The 19,788-nt window shown below is 34.8% G+C and overlaps 1 protein-coding gene across 13 annotated transcripts in view; it reads left to right on the top strand.

Moving 5' to 3' along the window:
* CDH18 (cadherin 18) overlaps positions 1 to 19,788 on the top strand; it is a 501,066-nt gene that overhangs the window by 468,256 nt on the left and 13,022 nt on the right. For 12 of the 13 annotated variants that reach the window (XM_064662041.1, XM_064661985.1, XM_064661995.1 and 9 more), the window contains 2 exons: positions 3,067 to 3,188; positions 9,255 to 9,372. In XM_064662041.1, coding sequence (XP_064518111.1) covers positions 3,067 to 3,188; positions 9,255 to 9,372 — 240 coding nt within the window. Of the gene's footprint in view, positions 1 to 3,066; positions 3,189 to 9,254; positions 9,373 to 19,788 lie in introns of those variants that run through there. The other variant, XR_010432152.1, reaches the window with a different exon arrangement.

Raw genomic sequence — 19,788 nt, 5'->3', positions numbered from 1 at the left:
CTAATTAACAAAAAAGGTACTATTAACAGGGCCAGTTATTAGAGTGGTTTGGAGATCACAGGTGAGTTGTATACCTGAAAAAGATTGTAGGTTATATTGAATTGATTCTCTAAAGCAAACCTTAAAAGAAAAATTAAAAAAGAAAAAAGCTTGTATGTGCTTCAATTCATTCTCATTCTCTTCCCCCATTATAAACTGTTCTGTCATCTTGCATGCAAATCTATGTTATATGCACAATCTTCCAGACTGTTTTTGTAAGTGGTGTTAATACTGTCCCTATTAGCATTTTGTGGTGAGTAGGCTGTCAGTATGGAAATTTGCCTGCAAATGTCAGTGATCCCATGAGGTAGCTCTTTCCAGAGAGATACTAATAATAATTTGTGAATTAAGAACTCTTTCAAACTGGTGAGGTATTCATAAATTCTTTGTACTGAAAAGCAGCTGCAGAAGAAATAAAGGTAAACTTTCTGAATCTCTATAAAATATCTCTGTGAAAATACTGCAAATCTAACCAACTAGAGTAAGACTGGTCTGGGTAGTAGTGACTGGCATACAAGAGGACACCTTTAAGGTGGGACAAAGAGGTCTGCTACACTATACTGAAAAAAAAAATTAACCCTTTTGCAGCACACTGGACTAAAAAGCTTGATTTTTCCTTCCACAGTAACTATTCAAACATGCCAGACCTAAAGAGCAGTCCTACATCTCTGGTACCCTCTGCCCTGTCCTCTTCCAGCTTTTTTGCTCTCTTCATCTTAGATGCATTATATCCCCTTATACTTTTGAAGATGGCACTGCTTTGAGTTGGAAACTCAGACTTCCAGAAGTCCCTTTCAACTAAGATTTTTTCAGTGATCCTATGATTACCTGATAATCACAAACTTTTTTGGCTTCTGGCTAAAACTCCTTTGAGTTTTCTTTAGTATTAAAATCCTCAAATTCTTCATTATAGTTTTGAATACCCTCCAAAATGGATTTGTTCCTCTTTAACCCTTTACTATGATCTCCACCTTTTATCTCCTTTCTATGCTTTTGTGTCCTTCATTTCATTTATACCACTTTCTAATTCACATACCACACAAATTATGTGTGACAACCTCAACAAATTGTCAAAACCAAAGTTTCTTTTAGCCCTAGACACCATGTTCTGTAGTTGTAATCACAGGATTTTTGTAATTGCATTGTCTGATGATGTTGACAAAAGAAGTTACCTAAATCTGTTGTAAGCTATATTTAAGTGAACAGTAAGAAATATTAAATCTCTACCACTTATGGTATTCTGCACAGTTTCTTGACCTATCTCCAGGAAAGAAACAAACATCTTTTGTGTTAATAATCATACTGCAAAGAGTGTCCTGGAGAGAAGATTGATTCCTTCAGTAATAAAAGCGAGAGTAGATAAATGGTTCCCTTCTCCCAGACACTTAGTGGACAATAAAGAGTCATTCCTTCTCACCTTCACTTCACATATCCCCAGCATTTTAACATTCCTCAAAGTTTTCCACTAAAGGTGTTTTCTGTATAGCAACAGAAACCCTCCGTCTTGCATGAACACAATTGAGATAGCCCGTTTTAGTCCCTTAGTTTACCTCATACAAAGACATTCATAGGTTCAGGGTAAAGCTGAAAATAAGAATATTTAAGGAAAATTTCAGCAAGAAAATAGAATTTACAAGTCTATAAATGTCTTCTGAGTGTATTCTTCTAACTCCTAACGTTAATGTTACTGGGAATAGAGGTTCCTCTGTTACCTGTCAAGTCTTCTGTTGACTTTTTTGATCTCCTTTCAATTCCCATTTTACAGGGATAATTGACTAAGTTCCAAAAGTGAAGAAAAATCATCAGGTGAATGTAGACCTATTAGTTAAAAAGAGAATGTGAAAAATCTGAAGAGAACTTCTAAGCCCTAGATGCTTTGGCCAGTATCCCATGTGAAAACAGGGAAGATAGAAATAGATCTCTCCATTTGACAAAAGAAACTTCAACATTCTCAAATATTCTTTCATTGTCAGCCTACATCACTGATCACTTTGAAGCCAAGTATATGTCTAATCAATGCTTTCCAGAATTCTGAGCAGAGATCATTAAAGGTTTAACAAAAATAAAGCATTTTACAAATGACCCTCTTTGACAGAAACATGGTTTGGATTAATTGCAATCAAAATAACAAAGGAGAATGAGGTTTAGACTACTAATGTTTCTCGGTTTTTTTGCCTTTGTTTTTCATGAACACTCACAGGGACATGAACTTTTAATATGTCGGTTTGTAATACCCCATTTTATTGCATTTGAAAGATTGACTTTACTGTCTTCTACTGATAGTCTAATTTAATTGGTGAATGGAAGATGAAGTTTGTCATCTAATTGATTGATATATGGACTTCAGAAGGTGTATATTAGTTAATTATAAAAAGTTCAAATGCATAAAACTTTTAATAAAATAAAATTACCTTATTACTTAGAAGTAAGACCAAGGGTATTATGGATTGAAAAGAATTGTTGGGCTTTTTTCCATTTTGTCATGTAAAGTGTTTTCTCATTGAAAGGATTCTATTTATTGTGCTAGGGTGAAATCTTTCTGAAGGTGAACTCTCATGAAAGTACAGATCACAGACTAAGACACTGGTACTTAGACATTGTTTTCTTCCTGCAAAAATCATTTTGAGAATTAGCATAATAACTTGTGAAAAATTAGAACTCCAGTTTGGGAGAGGCTTACGCATTTGTATTTTTTTATTACGTTTGTATTTTATTCTATCAACTCTTTAATATCTTTTATTCTATCAACTCTTTTTTGTATTGGATTTAATTCAGTACTGTGATGACACTTTCACATTCATTGCAAAGCAATTGATCATAACTTACATTTGAATTAAGTGACTTAGGACTCATACCATGCTTCCCATTCTTTTTACTTACTGTTTTTTCAAAACAGTTAGTGAAGCACAGCAAACACCTTTTAATACGTTGCTACCAAAATTTCTGTAATAAGCCACCTTTAAATTGAGGATGCAAATGAATATTGAGTACTTCAAAGGGCTTAATACCCTCCTGTGTGTTTTGCAGACAATCCTGGACTGGTGAGCCACGTTCCAGTTGGTGTTAGAATACTGGATGTCAATGACAATCCTCCAGAGCTTGCCAGAGATTATGATGTAGTCGTCTGTGAAAATGCAAAGCCTGGTCAGGTAACTCTCACAGTTATCTTTGTCCCAGTCATAAAGAACAATTACTTTGTTAATGTAACATGTCAGAAGTTTGATTTGGGGAATATATGTCATAATTCTTTTTTATTTCATTTTAGCATTTCACATTTGATTCAACTTTTTAACTGTATTAGGGTGAAGGGAGGAAATTTGTCTTGTTGCTGCAAAAAAAAAAACCTCAAACTCTCTTCTGTAAAGGCAAGTAAAACTTTAATCTTGTCAGATAAGTGATAGAATTTGACAAGCCTGACTATCCTGAACAAAGTGAATGAAGCAGATTTAACATCTCTCATCTAAATGCCACATAGTAGCAAGGTTTCAAATAAAGCTTACTGAAATGGCTGGTGAACATGGCTAACATCCTCATTTTTTGCATGTTGCTTGCCCTTGTCTATGCAGGGTCATTTTGGAAGAGATGTTGAATGAGTTTTTCACAACTGTGAGCATGGGGAGGGTTAGAATGAGAGTAAATAGCTGAATCACATTCTAGCCACTGCTCCTGTGATCCATGCACTTCACTGCTGTCCAGGGTTTGACAATTTTACCAAGTGTCTTTGCTTTTCTGCATAGATTGAGTTTTTACACACCACACTATGCTAGTTTTGCATTATTGCACAGGTTGTATGTTTCAATTATGAGCTCATATCTTTCCTAAAGAATATATTACTAGTAATAACATTTTTTTCCTCAAATTCTTAAAAGCAGTGTACATAAATGCATAGTGGCATATTTCTTAAATTTTAAAGCACAGGTTATAAAAATGCTGTACTTCATCTGACTATTGCCTGATCAAAGTTGTCTTCACTCTAACAATGTCCAAAAGCTGACACCTAAAGAGCATTATAAGAATGTGGCAAGCGTGTATGATACTTAACCAAGTACTTCCCTGGTCTCAGATCACTTGTGGATCATTTCCTGACCCAAATGTGGTGTCTGTGTTTTTAATAATCCTTTAATAACCATGGCATATGAATCTGGCTAGCTTTTCCCACAACCAGCATAACCTTTTGATATCTACTACCTTGTAGTTTTACATCTTAACTGCATGCTTCAATAAAACCTACAAGCTTTTTCCTTTTTTTTTTTTTAATCTTCCCATGCTGTATTCCATTGATATTTACCAGTTCTTGTGTTGAGGGAGAGGGAGAGAAAGTGCAGTTGATCTCTATTTTTTATTGCTGTGCCATGCATAAGTCTCTAGTGCATTGCCCCTTAGCCATCCCTTGTCCAAACTGAAGAGTCCTACTTAACTGGGACAAGCCATGATAAAGCCCTTCTAGACTTTTGATCATTCATATTTTCTTCCCTTGAACTTTCTCCAATTCCTCTCTATTCACCCTGAGGGGGAATCAAGATTCAAGATGCAGGTATGCAGTGGTTTATAATTCTTATAATAGCTTATGCTTCATAGTATATGATGATCTCTGCTTTGCTCTATAGTACTTTCATAGCAATTTCTAACAATGGCTTTGCTTTTTAACCACTAGTAAGCACTGAATGCAAAAAGCTGCCTGCAATAACACCAATATCATTAAAAGTAATAGTCAGTTCAGAGATCATCATCATGTATATGAAGTTAAGACTTTATGTATCCTATAAGACATTTATGGTTACATTGATCAACAAATGGTCAAACATAAACAGGAAATTTCTGTGACTTTCCCTTCTCGTGGAATAGACAATTTACAGAAGAGACTCTGTTTCTTTTAAGCAATTATGTGTACAAGGACCTTCCCTCCTATCTAATAACTATCTGCATACCTTTCTTCAGTGCTCTTATTGAGACACCTCATTCAAAGCCCTGGAAAATCTAAGTTGGTCTGTCTGTTAACTGAATATCTCTTATTAAATCCTTATGAAAGTAAAAATAGTTTCTGAAAACCTCAAATAAAGCCAAATATAGAAGAATTAGAACTTGTAAAAGATTAAAAAAAAAAGGTGATATTTAAGTGGTACAATTGCACTTGCTTCCTATTTGGGTCAGCGTCGTATTTCTTTCTGAGCTACGTTGCAAGTGAGAATGACTCCATATTTCTGTAACATTGCAATTTAACAGCTGAGATTAATGCTACCATGAGGGACTCTACAAGTAGTCCTTTAATGTCAAAGGCTAGACCAGCTTGGTGTTATATGCTTAAACTAAGAGGACATACATGACATGCACTATTTTTTATTTGCACTGTACAAAAAGATTTCAGAAAAATTGTGACACTATTGCACTATACAAAAACTAAAACAAAACGCAAAAGTGCACAGATCTTACTCAGAAGATGTTACCATTTAGTCTAAGGAAAAGAAAAAAGACAGTGTTCAACAAATATTAGGGAGAGACAAATAAGGATTGCAGAATAAGGCAATTGTACCATATGCTAAAATGCATTCCCAGCTGGGTGGTTTTGAATCACTGAAAAGGCAGAATTACTCTTGAGTTTTTCATCATCTTATGGGAATGCTTCATAAGATTTATCCCTAAAGAACATATTCTGTACTGCTGGGGATATCTGTTTGACTAGGTCTTTCAGGTTGGGCTCCAGCTCTACACTGTCCTGTAAGAGTCCTTATTTGTTTCCTCAGTACATCTATTTTGAAATTATTATGTGCAAGATAAGCTAACCAGCAGATTGTCATTGGAGGACTATCTGTCTTTGTTTATTTGTTATCAGAGGAGGCTTCTATGAAGAGAATCAAAGTATCATCTAGTTGCAGAGCCTCTGCCACTTCTTTTTCCCTCTACTGCTCTATTTTTTTATTTAAAATATCCCAACCAAAACACCAAACAAAACCAACAAAAATCCAAACCAAAAATTTCTTAAGAGCTTTATGCTTAAGCTTAAATGACCACTCCTAAGGCATGACAAAAAGAAAATGCTTATGAGAAGATGATCATTTCCATGACATACTGACAGCTTTAGTCCCTTAGTAATTGTACTGTTGAGAAGAAAGACCAAGTATCTACAATGGATTCCAGGTGAAGCCTGGTAGATATTATATATTAAAGTCGATAAAGCAGCTGTGATTTTATCTTAAATGGCATTAAGACTTGGAGAATACTGACTTCTAGACATATACTCATTTTGTGAATGATTGTGAAATTCAGCCAATATGGGAAAATGACATTTTGCAATCTTCCACAAAGGAAATCAATGTTAGCTGACAAGGAATGCCTCTACTATGTGTTTGTCATGTGCATATTTGCTTCTTTATTGATGCAGTTCTAAAAAAGGATCTGAGTAGAATTTAGCACCTGCTCTCCACCCTCTGCAATTAGGTCTCCTCAGTTCTTTGAATTCCTTTTTCTTGCCAAGTCTTACCTTTAAAGAAAAAGCATAACCTTTCAGTTTCATTCTATGAGTTTTGTCAACTGAATTTTACTGCAGCTGAGGCTATATGTCTACATTTTTATTGTAATCAGCTTTGGTAAGGTGCCTCCTAATAGGATATTAAGTAGTTGGCAAATTAAACAGAAAAGGGTTAACAGCAGATTTCGGTGTCAAGAGGACCCATACTTCTGTTTCTCACCTCTGAGTTAATGTCTTACAAATCTTTTCTGAAAGAGTGTGAACTTTCTTTTTAAAAACAGGTCTCTAAAAATGTTCTGACCTGTCCTATTAAACATACAATGTTTGTTTTCTACATGGAAAAGCATGATTTGTATAACATCTGGTGCTATATTTTTTACATATATGGGTGAATTCTGTGGACATGTGAATTTCCATGTGTGCAGGGAATGTAGACAGTATATTTTGAGTTATAAAGTTAGTCTTAAACCCAAATAATTTTTATACTAGTCTTGTGGCACTGAGGCCTTGATCAAAGGTATTTCTTTTGCAAAATGGCATGGCCTTGATGTAAGATTCTGTAAAATGTCACTGAGTCTTTTCATTGGAGAGGGCAACAGGACAAAAATTTATCTACTAGACTGTCAAATAAAAGCATGATGAATTGACTTATATTTCTCTGATTAACAGCATTGAGGATTTTTAAATAATATTTCATAAATTAATATATTTTTATGGTCTTATCTGAAGTTTTTACAGCTCGAATGGCATTTAACAGTATTTTTACTATTTGAATAATAGCAGAAATTGATTCTTTTGAACATATTCTTCCATCTCCCTTTTTTTTTGTCTTGCCTTGCCTCATCTTACCTCATACCATTTCCAAATTATGAACTAAATATAGTTCTAGCTAGGAAAATCTTATATATCTGGTTTTGCATGGTAGTTTCACTAACAGTTTTACCACCTTTGAAAAATTCAGTAGTGAACAATTAGCTTTTGCCAAACTTTTTAGCCAATATTGCCATGACTTTGACAAACTGCATAATTGTTTAAGATGGATCTTACTCTGCTACGCTTCAGCAAAAAAGCATTATGACAAATTCTTAAAATATTCTTGGCAATCATCCTAAATATTGTTAGTTGTCTCAGGTGTGTATAGTCAATAAAATGTACTTTGTTGTATATAGTAAGTAGAATAAGCATTATATCCTATTGAGTTGTCATGGTTTAACCCCAACTGGCAACTCAGCCACTCGCAGCTACTCGCTCACTCCTCCACAGTGGGATGAGGGAAAGAATCAGGAAAGTAAAAGTGAGAGAACTCATAGGTTGAGATAAAGGCAGTTTATTGATAAAGCAAAAGCTGCATATGCAAGCAAAGCAAAACAGGGAATTAATTCACCACTTCCTATGAACAGGAAGGTGTTTGGCCATCACCAGGAGGGCAGGGCACCATCACGCCACAATGGTGACTTTGGAAGACAAAACACTATCACTCCAAACATCCCCCCCTTCCTTCTTCTTCCCCCAGCTTTATATGTGAGCCTAATGCCACATGGTCTGGAATATCCTTCAGATCAAGGAGCAGAAAAGCCCTTGACACTGTAAGCACTGCTCAGCAATGACAAAAACATTCAGTGTTATCAGCGCTGTTTCCAGCACAAATCAAAACCACAGCCCCATACTGGTTACTGCGAAGAAAATTGACTCTACTCCAGCCCAAACTGACACATGGCTTCGAAATGTATTTGTTTTGCTTCTCTTATGTGAGAAGGTAGGGAGATAGGGAACTGTGTGCTGTCTTTCAGTTTTAAAACAGACCAAACCACTTGAGCCTGCACTGTTTATGCTTCAGGTTCAGTCCAGACAGACTAAAACTGAACACTGAACAGAAAAATTCTCATGAAAAGAGAACTTTCCCTCCCCCTTTTACATTTCCTTCAGGATAGCTATCATCTCTGCAGAGATCATCTTTATGTGGGCTTCACTGCCTATATCACAAGAACAACCTTTATTGGATTCCACTTTAGCACTTGAGTTTCAAGACCCAGCATGAAAAATAAAGTAGAGGTAGAAATACTGTTTGGTCCCACATTCCAAAAGCTTAGATCAATTTTAGTTGAAAGTAAATATTAAAAACCACTAGGGCTTTTGAAGGCAAAGCCCTACCTTTCAAAAACACCTCCCTCATATGTCGTTGCTAGATCTAGTTCTGGTCCTTTTTGGGCAAACCAAACTAAACCCAGGAGTGGCTGCTGTTCTTCCTGTTCTGTTCTCTGGCAATTTAAACTGACTCTTGATGGGAATTCTAAATAGATAGATATTTACCTGCCATTATATACCTGCCATTTTAGATAATTATTTTTCCTAATCAATATTGACATGCATCTAATTATTAGGATGGCAGGCAGATGATGCTTCACATAGACCATCCTGATTCAGCCTGTCTTTTGGTTCCATAAAAACTGATGTTTAGCAATTCAAAAAGTTATCAGGATGCAATGACAATGGTGATAACTTCTGTACCAGGTCCTGACCATATCAAAACATCCGAAAGTATAGATCCTTTAGATCCTTTCATATAACTGTGAAGTGTGGTTCCTAAAATCTTTCATGCTAGAGAAATCAAGCTAATGACGCAGTTGTTTCATCTGTTGAATTTAGCAGCAGTCAAGTAGAAAATTAAAAAAAGGTAAGCTTGAGCATCCTGCTGAGTTCAGGCACCATATGAGTCAAGTTAATGTTTCACTGTTAATTTTTATTTCAGGTAATTCAGACTATCACTGCAACCGACAAAGATAACTCTGCAAATGGAGCGAGATTCCATTTTTCTCTTGATGAAGGGCTTTCTTTGAATCCCAACTTTACTCTAAGGAACAATGAAGGTAAATCAAACATATAAATCTCAAAGAAATGGGTCTCAGTTCTGTCTGGGATGTCTGAACTGAAGAGAAAAATTTCCATGTGTTTCTTGACAGAAAGGGAAAACTGTAATATGTTATCACTGAATTGTCAGATGTCAAGGGCATGCATATACAATGTATTGTAAACTAAAAATAATCAGATATTGCATTTTATTTTTATATTCCACTTAATTTTAACATTTATTCTTCATACATTCAGGAATGTTTTTTTCAAAGCAGATAAATGAAAATGGTGTTAACAATTTAGCCTATTTCTAGGTAAAATAGGGTACTGGATACTGTCAAGGTTATTTCTAATTATTGCTTGAAGGAGAAAAAAAAATTAAGGGGCAAAAAAATTGGAATTCATACTTACTTTTACAGACATGACATCAAGAGTAGGTCCTTCAGTGCTCCCTGGATGATAGTCTATTGCTTCATGCCCTTCCTAATAAAGTGTGCCTGAAAATTACAATCAGAAATTCATATGACATAGGCCCTGAAGGAAAATGGCTTTCAGAATCACCAAACCAAGTGTTTCTGAACATTTCTTGAATCAAAGAAACTGCCCAACCGTTCCAAAACCCAAACCTAAATTAGACTTACTCTTGGTTGAGTATTGCATTTTGGTCTCCATTTTGCAATCTGATGAAAATAAGATTAAACTTTAAATGTTTGTCTGAGTTCTCCTCTTAAGATTTTGTGTATGTGCGTGTATTGTGTGGTTTTGTTTTACACCTGTTTGTATGTGGGAAGTGTGGGGGATTGGCTTTACTTTACAGTTATATATTTGTAGTAGTACTGTGGAACACCTTCTGATCCTACAGATCACTAGGCATCTCTGATGAAAAGCACTAATTCCATCATTGGTACATATGGTATTTACAGTGATATTGAAACTATTCTTTACAGAATTTTTTATCTGTAAAATCTTTCAGGGAAGGAGACTCTATAATCTTCCTAAAGAATCAGTTCCTACATTTAACTATATATACAGCAGAAAAAATATTAAGTCATGCTATTTGTTCAGACTAGATTAATGTATTTCATATCCTAGTTCCAAAAGAGATCAATAAAATATATATCAATATTAATTATAACAATAAAATTTGAAGGACTAATTCATATATTAAAAATATTCTTTAAGTGAGACACCAGACCTTTCTCAGATTAGCATGTCAATCCCACTCAGATTGTGATGAAACATTGTAGGAAAAGCCAGACAGTTGTTCCTGAAATAAAGGAGGTGTACAGTTATGCATTTTTGTATTTTAGTAGAAGTTTCAAATAAACTCATCGAGTATTGGACTGTGATCTCATGTGGAAGATCATGGCCATGTTCATTTCTGTAAAAGATATTTATATCAAGATGTGCTTTTGAATAGCTGTATTGAAATTTTTGTTCATGATGAAGTTGACATATGGTTTTGAACATATTTTAATCTGGATCTATATTGTATGCATTTATTACTACGTAAGTTATTTAATACAAAGATTTATAAGAGGGTGAGGAATTTTAGTAAATCTTTGATGCAGCAATGTCATGCTTTGGCTAAAAGTATGCACTAGTAATCACTTGCTGCTTTCTTGTTACTTCCTCAAGAACAGTGAGAATTGACTTTAGAACCAACAGCAGAAAGCAGTGTTTGGACTATTCTAAATTGGATTTGACAGGGGAAAGTAGCTGAAGGAACTGAAAAAGGTGTCTTTTAAGGTAAAGGCCTATTGTGTATTATGTTTTTATTTCACCTAAGGAGTAGAAAAGTATGCACTTCCTATAGCTTGCATAAAACTTCTCATACATACAAAGACTCCAAAAACACAACTTTCAAATTGCCCTTATAATTAACACAATGATAGTTTATCTAAAGTAATAATAGGAAATTTATCTTAAAAACAAATTCATTGTTACTATTTTGCTTGGCACGTGACCCTTTGAATATACTGTTTCAACACTGCCCTTTATTGGGACCTTTTCTTTGTGGTACATTCTATGAATAAAATAGCAGTGAAACACTTACGAAGTGCATTCACAATATGTAGTTATCTAGCATTTACAATTTTCATATTTATCACCTATTCCTATTCAGAAATGGAATTTTTATTGCTTACTCTTCTAGGAAATAGTTGAGAGAAGGTGGTCAGAAAAAGCCTTTCTTATCTCTGTGACAAGTCTGCACTTCTGAAAACTCATGTTTTTGTGCATCAGCTCTTAAAAATAATCAGAATGCTCTTACAAGACAGCTGCTGTTTTTACCTCTAGATTTAATAACTCCATAAAGATCGGCATTCATGCAGGGTTTTATTTATTTGTTCACTATGTTAAGTTTTTAAAGGAAAAAACTACAGAAATTGCCTTAAGAGAGTTTTCAATAATGTTTTGCAGAGTGATAAGAAATAAATTCTTGATGTCACGTTGAAAGTGGTAGTCAGAAATAGATGTATCTGTCATTACAAAATTATATTTCTCTTGCAGTCATCTTCAAATCCAGTCATCTTCTCCTTTTATTTCTTTAGGATAGAGGTCTCATTTCATAAAATCTCAGTAGGCATTTTCTTCCCTTGTTTTCATAACCCAAAACAACAGGTTTTTTTCTTTAAGTCCAAATAGACTTGCATGAATGTTCCCCTACTCCATTATTAAAAGCAGGCTCCACAGCAGTGCCTTGGATCTTCAAATGTTAATGCCTGTATCTATGCACTTTGAAACCTAGGGCTTGAACAAGCATAAGATTTTGTAGTTTGTTCCTATCTACCTGTATAGACTGCAGCAATATACAATCTCAGCATGTGTATGATTCAGGTCAATAATATTCTATGGCTTCAGGAGACCAAATAAGTATTAAAGCCTCAGTCCAGATAACTGATCACATGAGCAGTTAAACTTTTATCTCATGTGCCTGAACCTGTGCTTTTTCTAAATAAAAATCTCCACAATGTTAAATCTCCATTCTTTGAATATTCACCCTCATAACGCAGAGCTTAAAACCCTCAGGGAAATGTAAGTCAGGAGACAGTCACAGGGCTATACCAAATATGCAGTCCAGCAGAACTTAAGAGTTGTTTGAATCACCTTCTGGATTCTGTTTGTGTTGCAACTTTCATTAAAAAAAAAAAAATGGAAACGACAGAGTATGATACTTTTCCCCCACTGTATTCTTAAGGTACATGAGATTCTTTGTTGCTATTTGAGTTTTATTTTATACTGAAAAAGTACTATTCAGAGCAGAGGCTTACGAGTATGAACAAGAGGACAGACAACAAAATTATGCAGTATCTGTACTCATGTAAGCAAGACAGAACAAGAGCTGGAATAGAATTTCTTTGCTATACAAAGAAAATGCATTAAGTTGTAATAATTTCCTGCAATTTTAGAGAGCAAACCCAGGGAAGATGCCTTTTGTTTATCTGGGAGTTGTACTTATGAAGATCATCTGATGAAAACAGGGTTGTTTACAAATTTATTCTGCCCAGAAAAATGTTGCAATCTCTAGTAAAACATGGTGCCAAGTACTTTTTGGGCTGTGCTTTTATTTTGTAGATCAGATGCTACACAACTCATTTAATTGTTGTCTATGTTCTCCTCTTTTTGTTTTTTAGGATGTTGTCATAGATAATTTTTTAATCCTTTTTCCATTTGTTTCTAATATCTTAAATTTACATGTTTTGCCTAATCAGAAATATCTGTTTTTGCATTTCCCATTAAAAAATTCCCAGGGAAATACGGGGCTAAAAAAATCTTCTATTGAGGAATCAGAGAAAAGATGACAGTTCTTCCCAATAAAACTCTTTCTATGTACTGAATTTTAAAATTGCATTTTTTTAAATTTTTGCTCTGAAAGAATCACGATACTTTTTCAGATGCTTAAAGAATGGTGGATATATTTGTCAAAATTTGTTAATGCATGTGAACATGTCATTATTATAATATTCCAAACCATTAATATATAAACGCCCATTTGCATAACATCTCTCTTCTCTGAGTAAAAAAAAAAAAAAAATCATTCTTTCTTTCTGCTTAATTTGTTACTTCTTGGAGGCCTCTTTCAGAAGTTACATAACACTTTCTAGGAGCTGAAAAAAAGATTGACCCCTCAGAGAATAGTTCACTTAGAACATTTATGAATCTTATGCACTGTAAAGCACTGTTTTGCTGGTGCTATTTTTTTATCACAAGATATGCAGCCTACCATGGATACTCCAATGGGTATTGTAAATTTCCTGGACAATAAGGGTTTATGCTGATACTGGGCACATTCACCCAACAGTGCCAATAAGATTTGTTCATTCTCTTACTTTAATAAATTGAGACTGCTCACTTCTGATAGCAGATTAAGTTTACCTTACTTTCAAGGAAGAACAACTCCCTAGAGAATGCTTAGCTACAGAAGCAGTGATGAAAGTGCTGGCCGACAACACGTATGCCATTTTTCTGATGCTATCACTTTGGAGATTACCTTTTCGTAATGTTATATCAGAAGATACATTAATACCCACAGAAGCAGAGTTGTGGTTTTCTGTAAAATCTGGAGCACAATGAGTTCAATGGCATCTGTATAAAATGACATTTGTAATGTGTTCATCCACTCATGCTTGTGATACCTTTTTCTCTCTGTCACAGATCAAAAACTGCTAAAAAAAAAAAAAAGATCAATTTTACTCATCATTGCTGTTATTTAGAAAGAGAACAAGGTCCAGAGATTAATTGATCCCATCCCAGTGTGAATTTCCTTACATGACCTTCAGTTTATCTCTCTGCCCTTCTTATTTCCTACCTTCTTATTTCCTACCATTATTGCACACTAGCAGGCCAGTGAACTGACTTTAGGGCTTTAAAATTGCAAATAAGCATGCCAGATACCAGATCATGTTTTAGTTGTTTTAGAAGGTCAGGTTCTAAAAAGGTCAGGTTGAAACTCCCACTTTGCAACCCAAAGTGAGGGGGAAACAGCTACATAGTTCCTGCACTCATTGATATCAAAGTGGAGTGTTTGGTCTGGTTCTGTGGTATTGCAAGTTCCTACTGACCTACCATGAAATATTATCCCATAAAGAAAGTTGTAACTTGAGAGAAATGATATCTGAGAAAGTACAAAGTTAGCATTACACATGGTGACTGTAAGTAATTTGACAGAAGTGCTGTTACTGTAAACGGATTGAATATCTGAGTAGGTATTATCAGAGTCGACATATGAAAGTTAAAAAGGAACTCTACCATGAGAACAATAGACAGAAAACCAGGACTAGCTACTGCAGAGAGAGACATTTTTCTTCTTCAGGCATCTGAACATCTTTGATGATTTTTTGGTTTAAAAAGGTCACCTCTAAGATTGATCACATAGGTAAACTAGTGCATAATGTACAGGTTCTTCTTGCATTTATTTTCAGGGCTGCAATCTGTTGGTGTTTCACAAACCAATCATAAGCAAATAAATGTATTTCAGTCCCTAAAAGTCTTCTATGTTTCTTTTCATTTTTGCTACCCACTGAGCAGAAATACCCACTGAAAAACCAATAGCTTCTTGCCACTGGCAATAGCTTTGAAGCCAGCACAAAAGAAAAAATATTTACAAGAGTTATCAGTAGAGAAATGAAACAGAAATGCCTATCAAGATAGTCCACATAAACAAATTAACTGCTCTAACTTTAGAAATGTAAGAAATGCAAATCATTCCAATGTATTTTCTTTGGGTTTAATTAGCTTATGACTTCTCAGAAAATTTATATAGTTGGACTGCTGATATAAGCAGAACTGAAAATTGAAACATGCCTTAAGATATAAACAGGATTTTACTCTATTTTTTTTACTTCCATTTCTCTTGTCTCTGCTTGTAATGTATAATATGTCAAAGGAATTCTCAAATTTTAAATGATAAATGAACATCCTCTGAAGCATTCCAGTAGTCACTTTCCATGGTGTTATCACTGTAGCTCTGCTTCCTTGGTTTTCCTATGCCCTCCTTTCTTTTCTTAGTTCAGAAGCTCAGCATAAAAAGGTGGAGATGATGGAAAAAGATTGTGGTAACAGCCTTGTATACAGTGTACAGTCTGGCTTAGTAAACTACTACATCTTCAGAGTGTGAAGAACTTCTGCATTAGAGTCATGCAGAATATTCCATGTGTAACCTCAACCTCACTTGAAGTGAATCTTAAGTTCTAGTTGCCATATCTGCAAATAACAGCCCAAATATGAGAAAGTTTAGATCATTAGAAAGTTTATATCGTTACATGGTGCAATGTGCACCACAAGGAATCAGATAAATACTTCTTTCCAAAAGTTGGAGTTGTTAATTTTCTTTAGATGTCAGTCCTTTCATCTCCAGTGAGTCCTGGTTCTTAACATACTCCCCAGACATGAAGTTCACCATTTAAATCCATTGAGACAAAGAGGTCTTTATTTCCATGCCTAGAAGAATCAGACCTCTAGTTCCATCATCCTAGTACTATTGCTGCTATCCTATACCCTTGTCTTCCCTGTCTATCTGTTGTATCTCTTTTCAGATATCAAAGAAATTTCTCAATACATAAACCCTCAACTACCTTTCAAAGTACTGCTGTTGATACAACTTTTTTGTCCCCCCTCAGTAAGCTCTTTCTTAGGTCATCAGTGTCTGTCTTTATACTTGGCTTCCTGTAGCTCTTACAGATTGTGAGATTCTTTTGTTCCTTGCTATGAGCCTCCCCTTAAAAGTTGCTGTCTTTCTAGCTCCTCTCTCAGTGTGTTTCTACAATGGTTTTTGATAAGAAGTGTAAACAATTAAAATTTGAAATTTTAAAACATCAGAATAGTTGTCAGGATGTAGTCAATACTAAAGTTTGGGTAAACTTTTTTATTCATTCATTTGGTTGGCATACCTTTACATGTGATTGTCCTCAAGAATAGAGCTCTGACTAGAACATTAGAGATATGATTTCTGTATTGTGGCAACGTGATTAGCTTTGATCATTTTTTGCTATCCTTGATTCTCAGAGACCTTTAGAAAATCAGACACGGTTTTCTTCTTTGAAAAAGTGTTAGGTAACTTATTTGTAAAATATTTTAAGAGATTTAATGACAAAAAAAATAGTCTGTGAGAGCTCAGTTACTTTCTGAGTATTTTATTTATATGTACACATAATGCACTAAGAGTCACTATATCTGTAATAGAGTCATAGCGAGAATCAACTCCTCTGATGACACGGGGAACAGAAAATTTCCATGACAGTGCCTGAAATATTGTGATCTTACTTTTTATTTATGTTAAAAGCTTTATATTGTTTCTTTGAGAATGCTTATAACTGGATATGTTATACAGAAACTTCTGACTATATGTCATGTAACATCTGTTTCTACAAAAATCTAGTTGTTCCTCAAGAGAATACAAACAACACAAATTGACCACGACAATTCTTTGAAATTAAAAATTTTATACTGGCTCCTCCTTTTCCTAAAATTGTGTCTTATACTAATATCGAATTGCATGATTTTAACAGTGCAAGAAAAACAATTTAATGTTGAAAGAAAAAATACAACATTGAAAGAAAAAATGTGTTTTTATTTAATTTGTATTTATTCTATGCAGTATAAAAATGACAGTTCCTTGTTTGGTAAGACATTCCACCCCAGAGAAACACGGTTTAATTATAGGGTTTTTTTCAGATTTTTTTTACTGTAACATTTGAATTGTATGTTTTGTCCATTTTGTCATTTTTGTCCTTTTGTTTTTTAACTTTTATTTTTTACACTCACAATTTTCCCCCCATTTCCTCATAGCATACATCCTTATATCCCAATGCTCTTTCTTTTACATCTTTGCCAATAGTCTCTGTGCTAAAATCCTTTCATTACTGCAAGATTCCTGCTCAGGAATCCTAGGTTTTTCTTCCTTATATTCAGCCTCTGATGCTTTTGTTGTCAGCCAGCACTTTCATCACTGCCTCTGTAGCTATATGGTGATCATCTCTTAGTCTTATTTTTTTATTTATGTCAGAGGATAGAAGGAAGGGGCTATCCTTTCCTGCACAGATATGAGTACTGGGCCTTTTTTGGATATTGGCCCAGGAGCATTCACTGGGACATAATTTTTTAGGATTTTCTTCTTATATGGACAAAGTAGCTGAACTGAAGTGTTTGGGACCTGTAGGCACCATAACAGAAATGGAGCCTTAAGCAGAAATGAATAGGTGTTCTTACTATGGGTTATAACACTTTCTGTCACCTTTTGTAAATCCAGTATAAGATCTAAGAACCTCTTCTTTTGTGGTGAGAGACATGACACTTGTTAATATTAATGCTTAACTTGTGGATATAGTGTCACTTACTACCAATAGAGAATTACATTTCAAGCTGAGTCCTTGAACATATCCCTAGGTCTTTAAGGTATTTCCAGGTAACTTTGTTGTGTGATTGTCATCTTCTCTTCTGTTGCAACTTGAAATATGATTCTCCTTCGAACTGTCACTTCTTTGAAATTGCTTTCTTTTTCTGTTGATAAGTACATGTGCTAAAAACTGCATATAAGAATGTTGTACTTCTCTAATGTTGATCAACATAACTGGTCTCCTCTAGCCTCAAATCGGGAGGCCTGGAGACACACCATCTATAATGCTGCTGTTTCCTTTGAGAACGCCCACAGGATCACTCTCGAGGAGAAAAGACAACGCAGAAAGAACCATATCTTGCAGAATGTACCACCTAAGGAGTCTTTGTGTTGTGCCTTTTGCAATCGGACATGTCTGTCTCGTATTGGCCTTATTAGCCACCAACGTGCTTGTAACAAATGTGGATAGAGCCTTTCCCAAATCTTCGTTCGTGAAGCCTAGCCATGACTTCTCTAACGACTTCAGTGGGATTTCTACGTGTCCAAGCAGACTAGTTTAAAGTGATAGTACTGATGCTCAGGAAAAAAAGAAGAACAGCCCACAATGTTAAACAGTTGGACGGTTGTCTTGCAAAGAAGCTTAGTAAAACAGGCAACATACAAAGCACTTGACCTTGTATCTCCTCTGGACCCTGTGTAGAATCTAACAATCTGTAGTAAGTTTCATTTTAAGGAAGGGAAGCATTTATAAATTGGATTCTGAAAAACTAGAAAGTCAGTGAGGTTTTTCCTGCACGTGGAGGATATGATGATATGAATCTTTTGTCTGATGTAGAAAGGCAGAAGCAGCAGTCATCACCTTATATATACTGCAAACATTAACTTCTTTTTATGCAAAATATGCATTCATTTGAAATTCCCTACTGATCACAGATATGTGAGTTTATTTCTGCTCTTGGGCTGTATCTAGAGCTCAATCTACCACTACTTGGACAGCTGACAAGGTGAAGGTTGTTTTGTGGTCTGTGGTGATTTTCCTCTTTGAAACCCTGAAGTTTTTATCTGTGTCCTCCAGCAGTATTAGGGAAGTTGGGGCTTACAATCTAGGCAGCATAAAAAAAGAGGAGTGGTGTGAATAGACAAGATATTATAAAAGAAAAAAAAAACAAGTAAAAGGTTTTTTAAGGCAACGTTGTGTAGGAGAAAGATAAAACAACTGCTTATTATATAAGCAACTACTGATTTGTGTGTTGAAAAATTAAAGACATGCAGACAACCTACCTCTTTATAATCTGTGTTCCATAAGATTATTTACTTGTTCTAGAAGTATTTTAAAATAAATCCCTTAAATGTAGAAGACCATACATGTATTAAAAAGTGAGCTGGTCAAAATTTGAGAAATAGGACTTGGTACTTTTCATATATCTTAGCATTAGTCTGACAGAGTCCAGCAAGACCTCCATGGGTGAAGATGGTCTATAATTATGGTCTTAAGGCCCCTGCTCATTCTATTATAGGAATAAGAATTTTCTTTATACGATAAATGCATTTTGAATTTCAGTGATACCAGACTTGATTTCTTCAATCAATTGACTCAGTTATAACACAAAACAGTTTGCTCCCTAGTCTAATTGCAGAATAATGTGGAAATAATTTATTTCTTAACTGTAGTATAACGAAAAAATCAGCATTAATGAGAATACCACAGTATAATTTTATAAGATTTCACAAGGCCAGATTAAGCAATATGGAGAAAAGCCAAAGTTTAACACAGTTTTCATAAAAATGAAAGAATAATTCTGCATGTTATATGCTATATGTATATAGGAATCATTTCTACAACCCCATATTTAAAAAAAAAAAAACTGGCCAATTTACTGTCCGTAGACAAGTAGAATAGGGCTTCAGGGTCAACAGTAAATAAATCAATAAATCAATAAATCAATAAATCAATAAATCAATCTTATTTTGTACCCACTTCAAGTGAAAAGATCAACACTTAATGAGTTTATAACAAACTCACCATGCTGGATATTTCCAAGAAGATGAGGGTGTATGGGTGGTGTTCTTGTGGAGAAGTAAAGTTCTTGGCCTGCCA

The sequence above is a fragment of the Pseudopipra pipra genome, chromosome 1 (assembly GCF_036250125.1).
Source record: "Pseudopipra pipra isolate bDixPip1 chromosome 1, bDixPip1.hap1, whole genome shotgun sequence".
Classification (NCBI taxonomy): Eukaryota; Metazoa; Chordata; class Aves; order Passeriformes; family Pipridae; genus Pseudopipra; species Pseudopipra pipra.
This window is presented reverse-complemented; position numbering and strand designations above follow the sequence as displayed.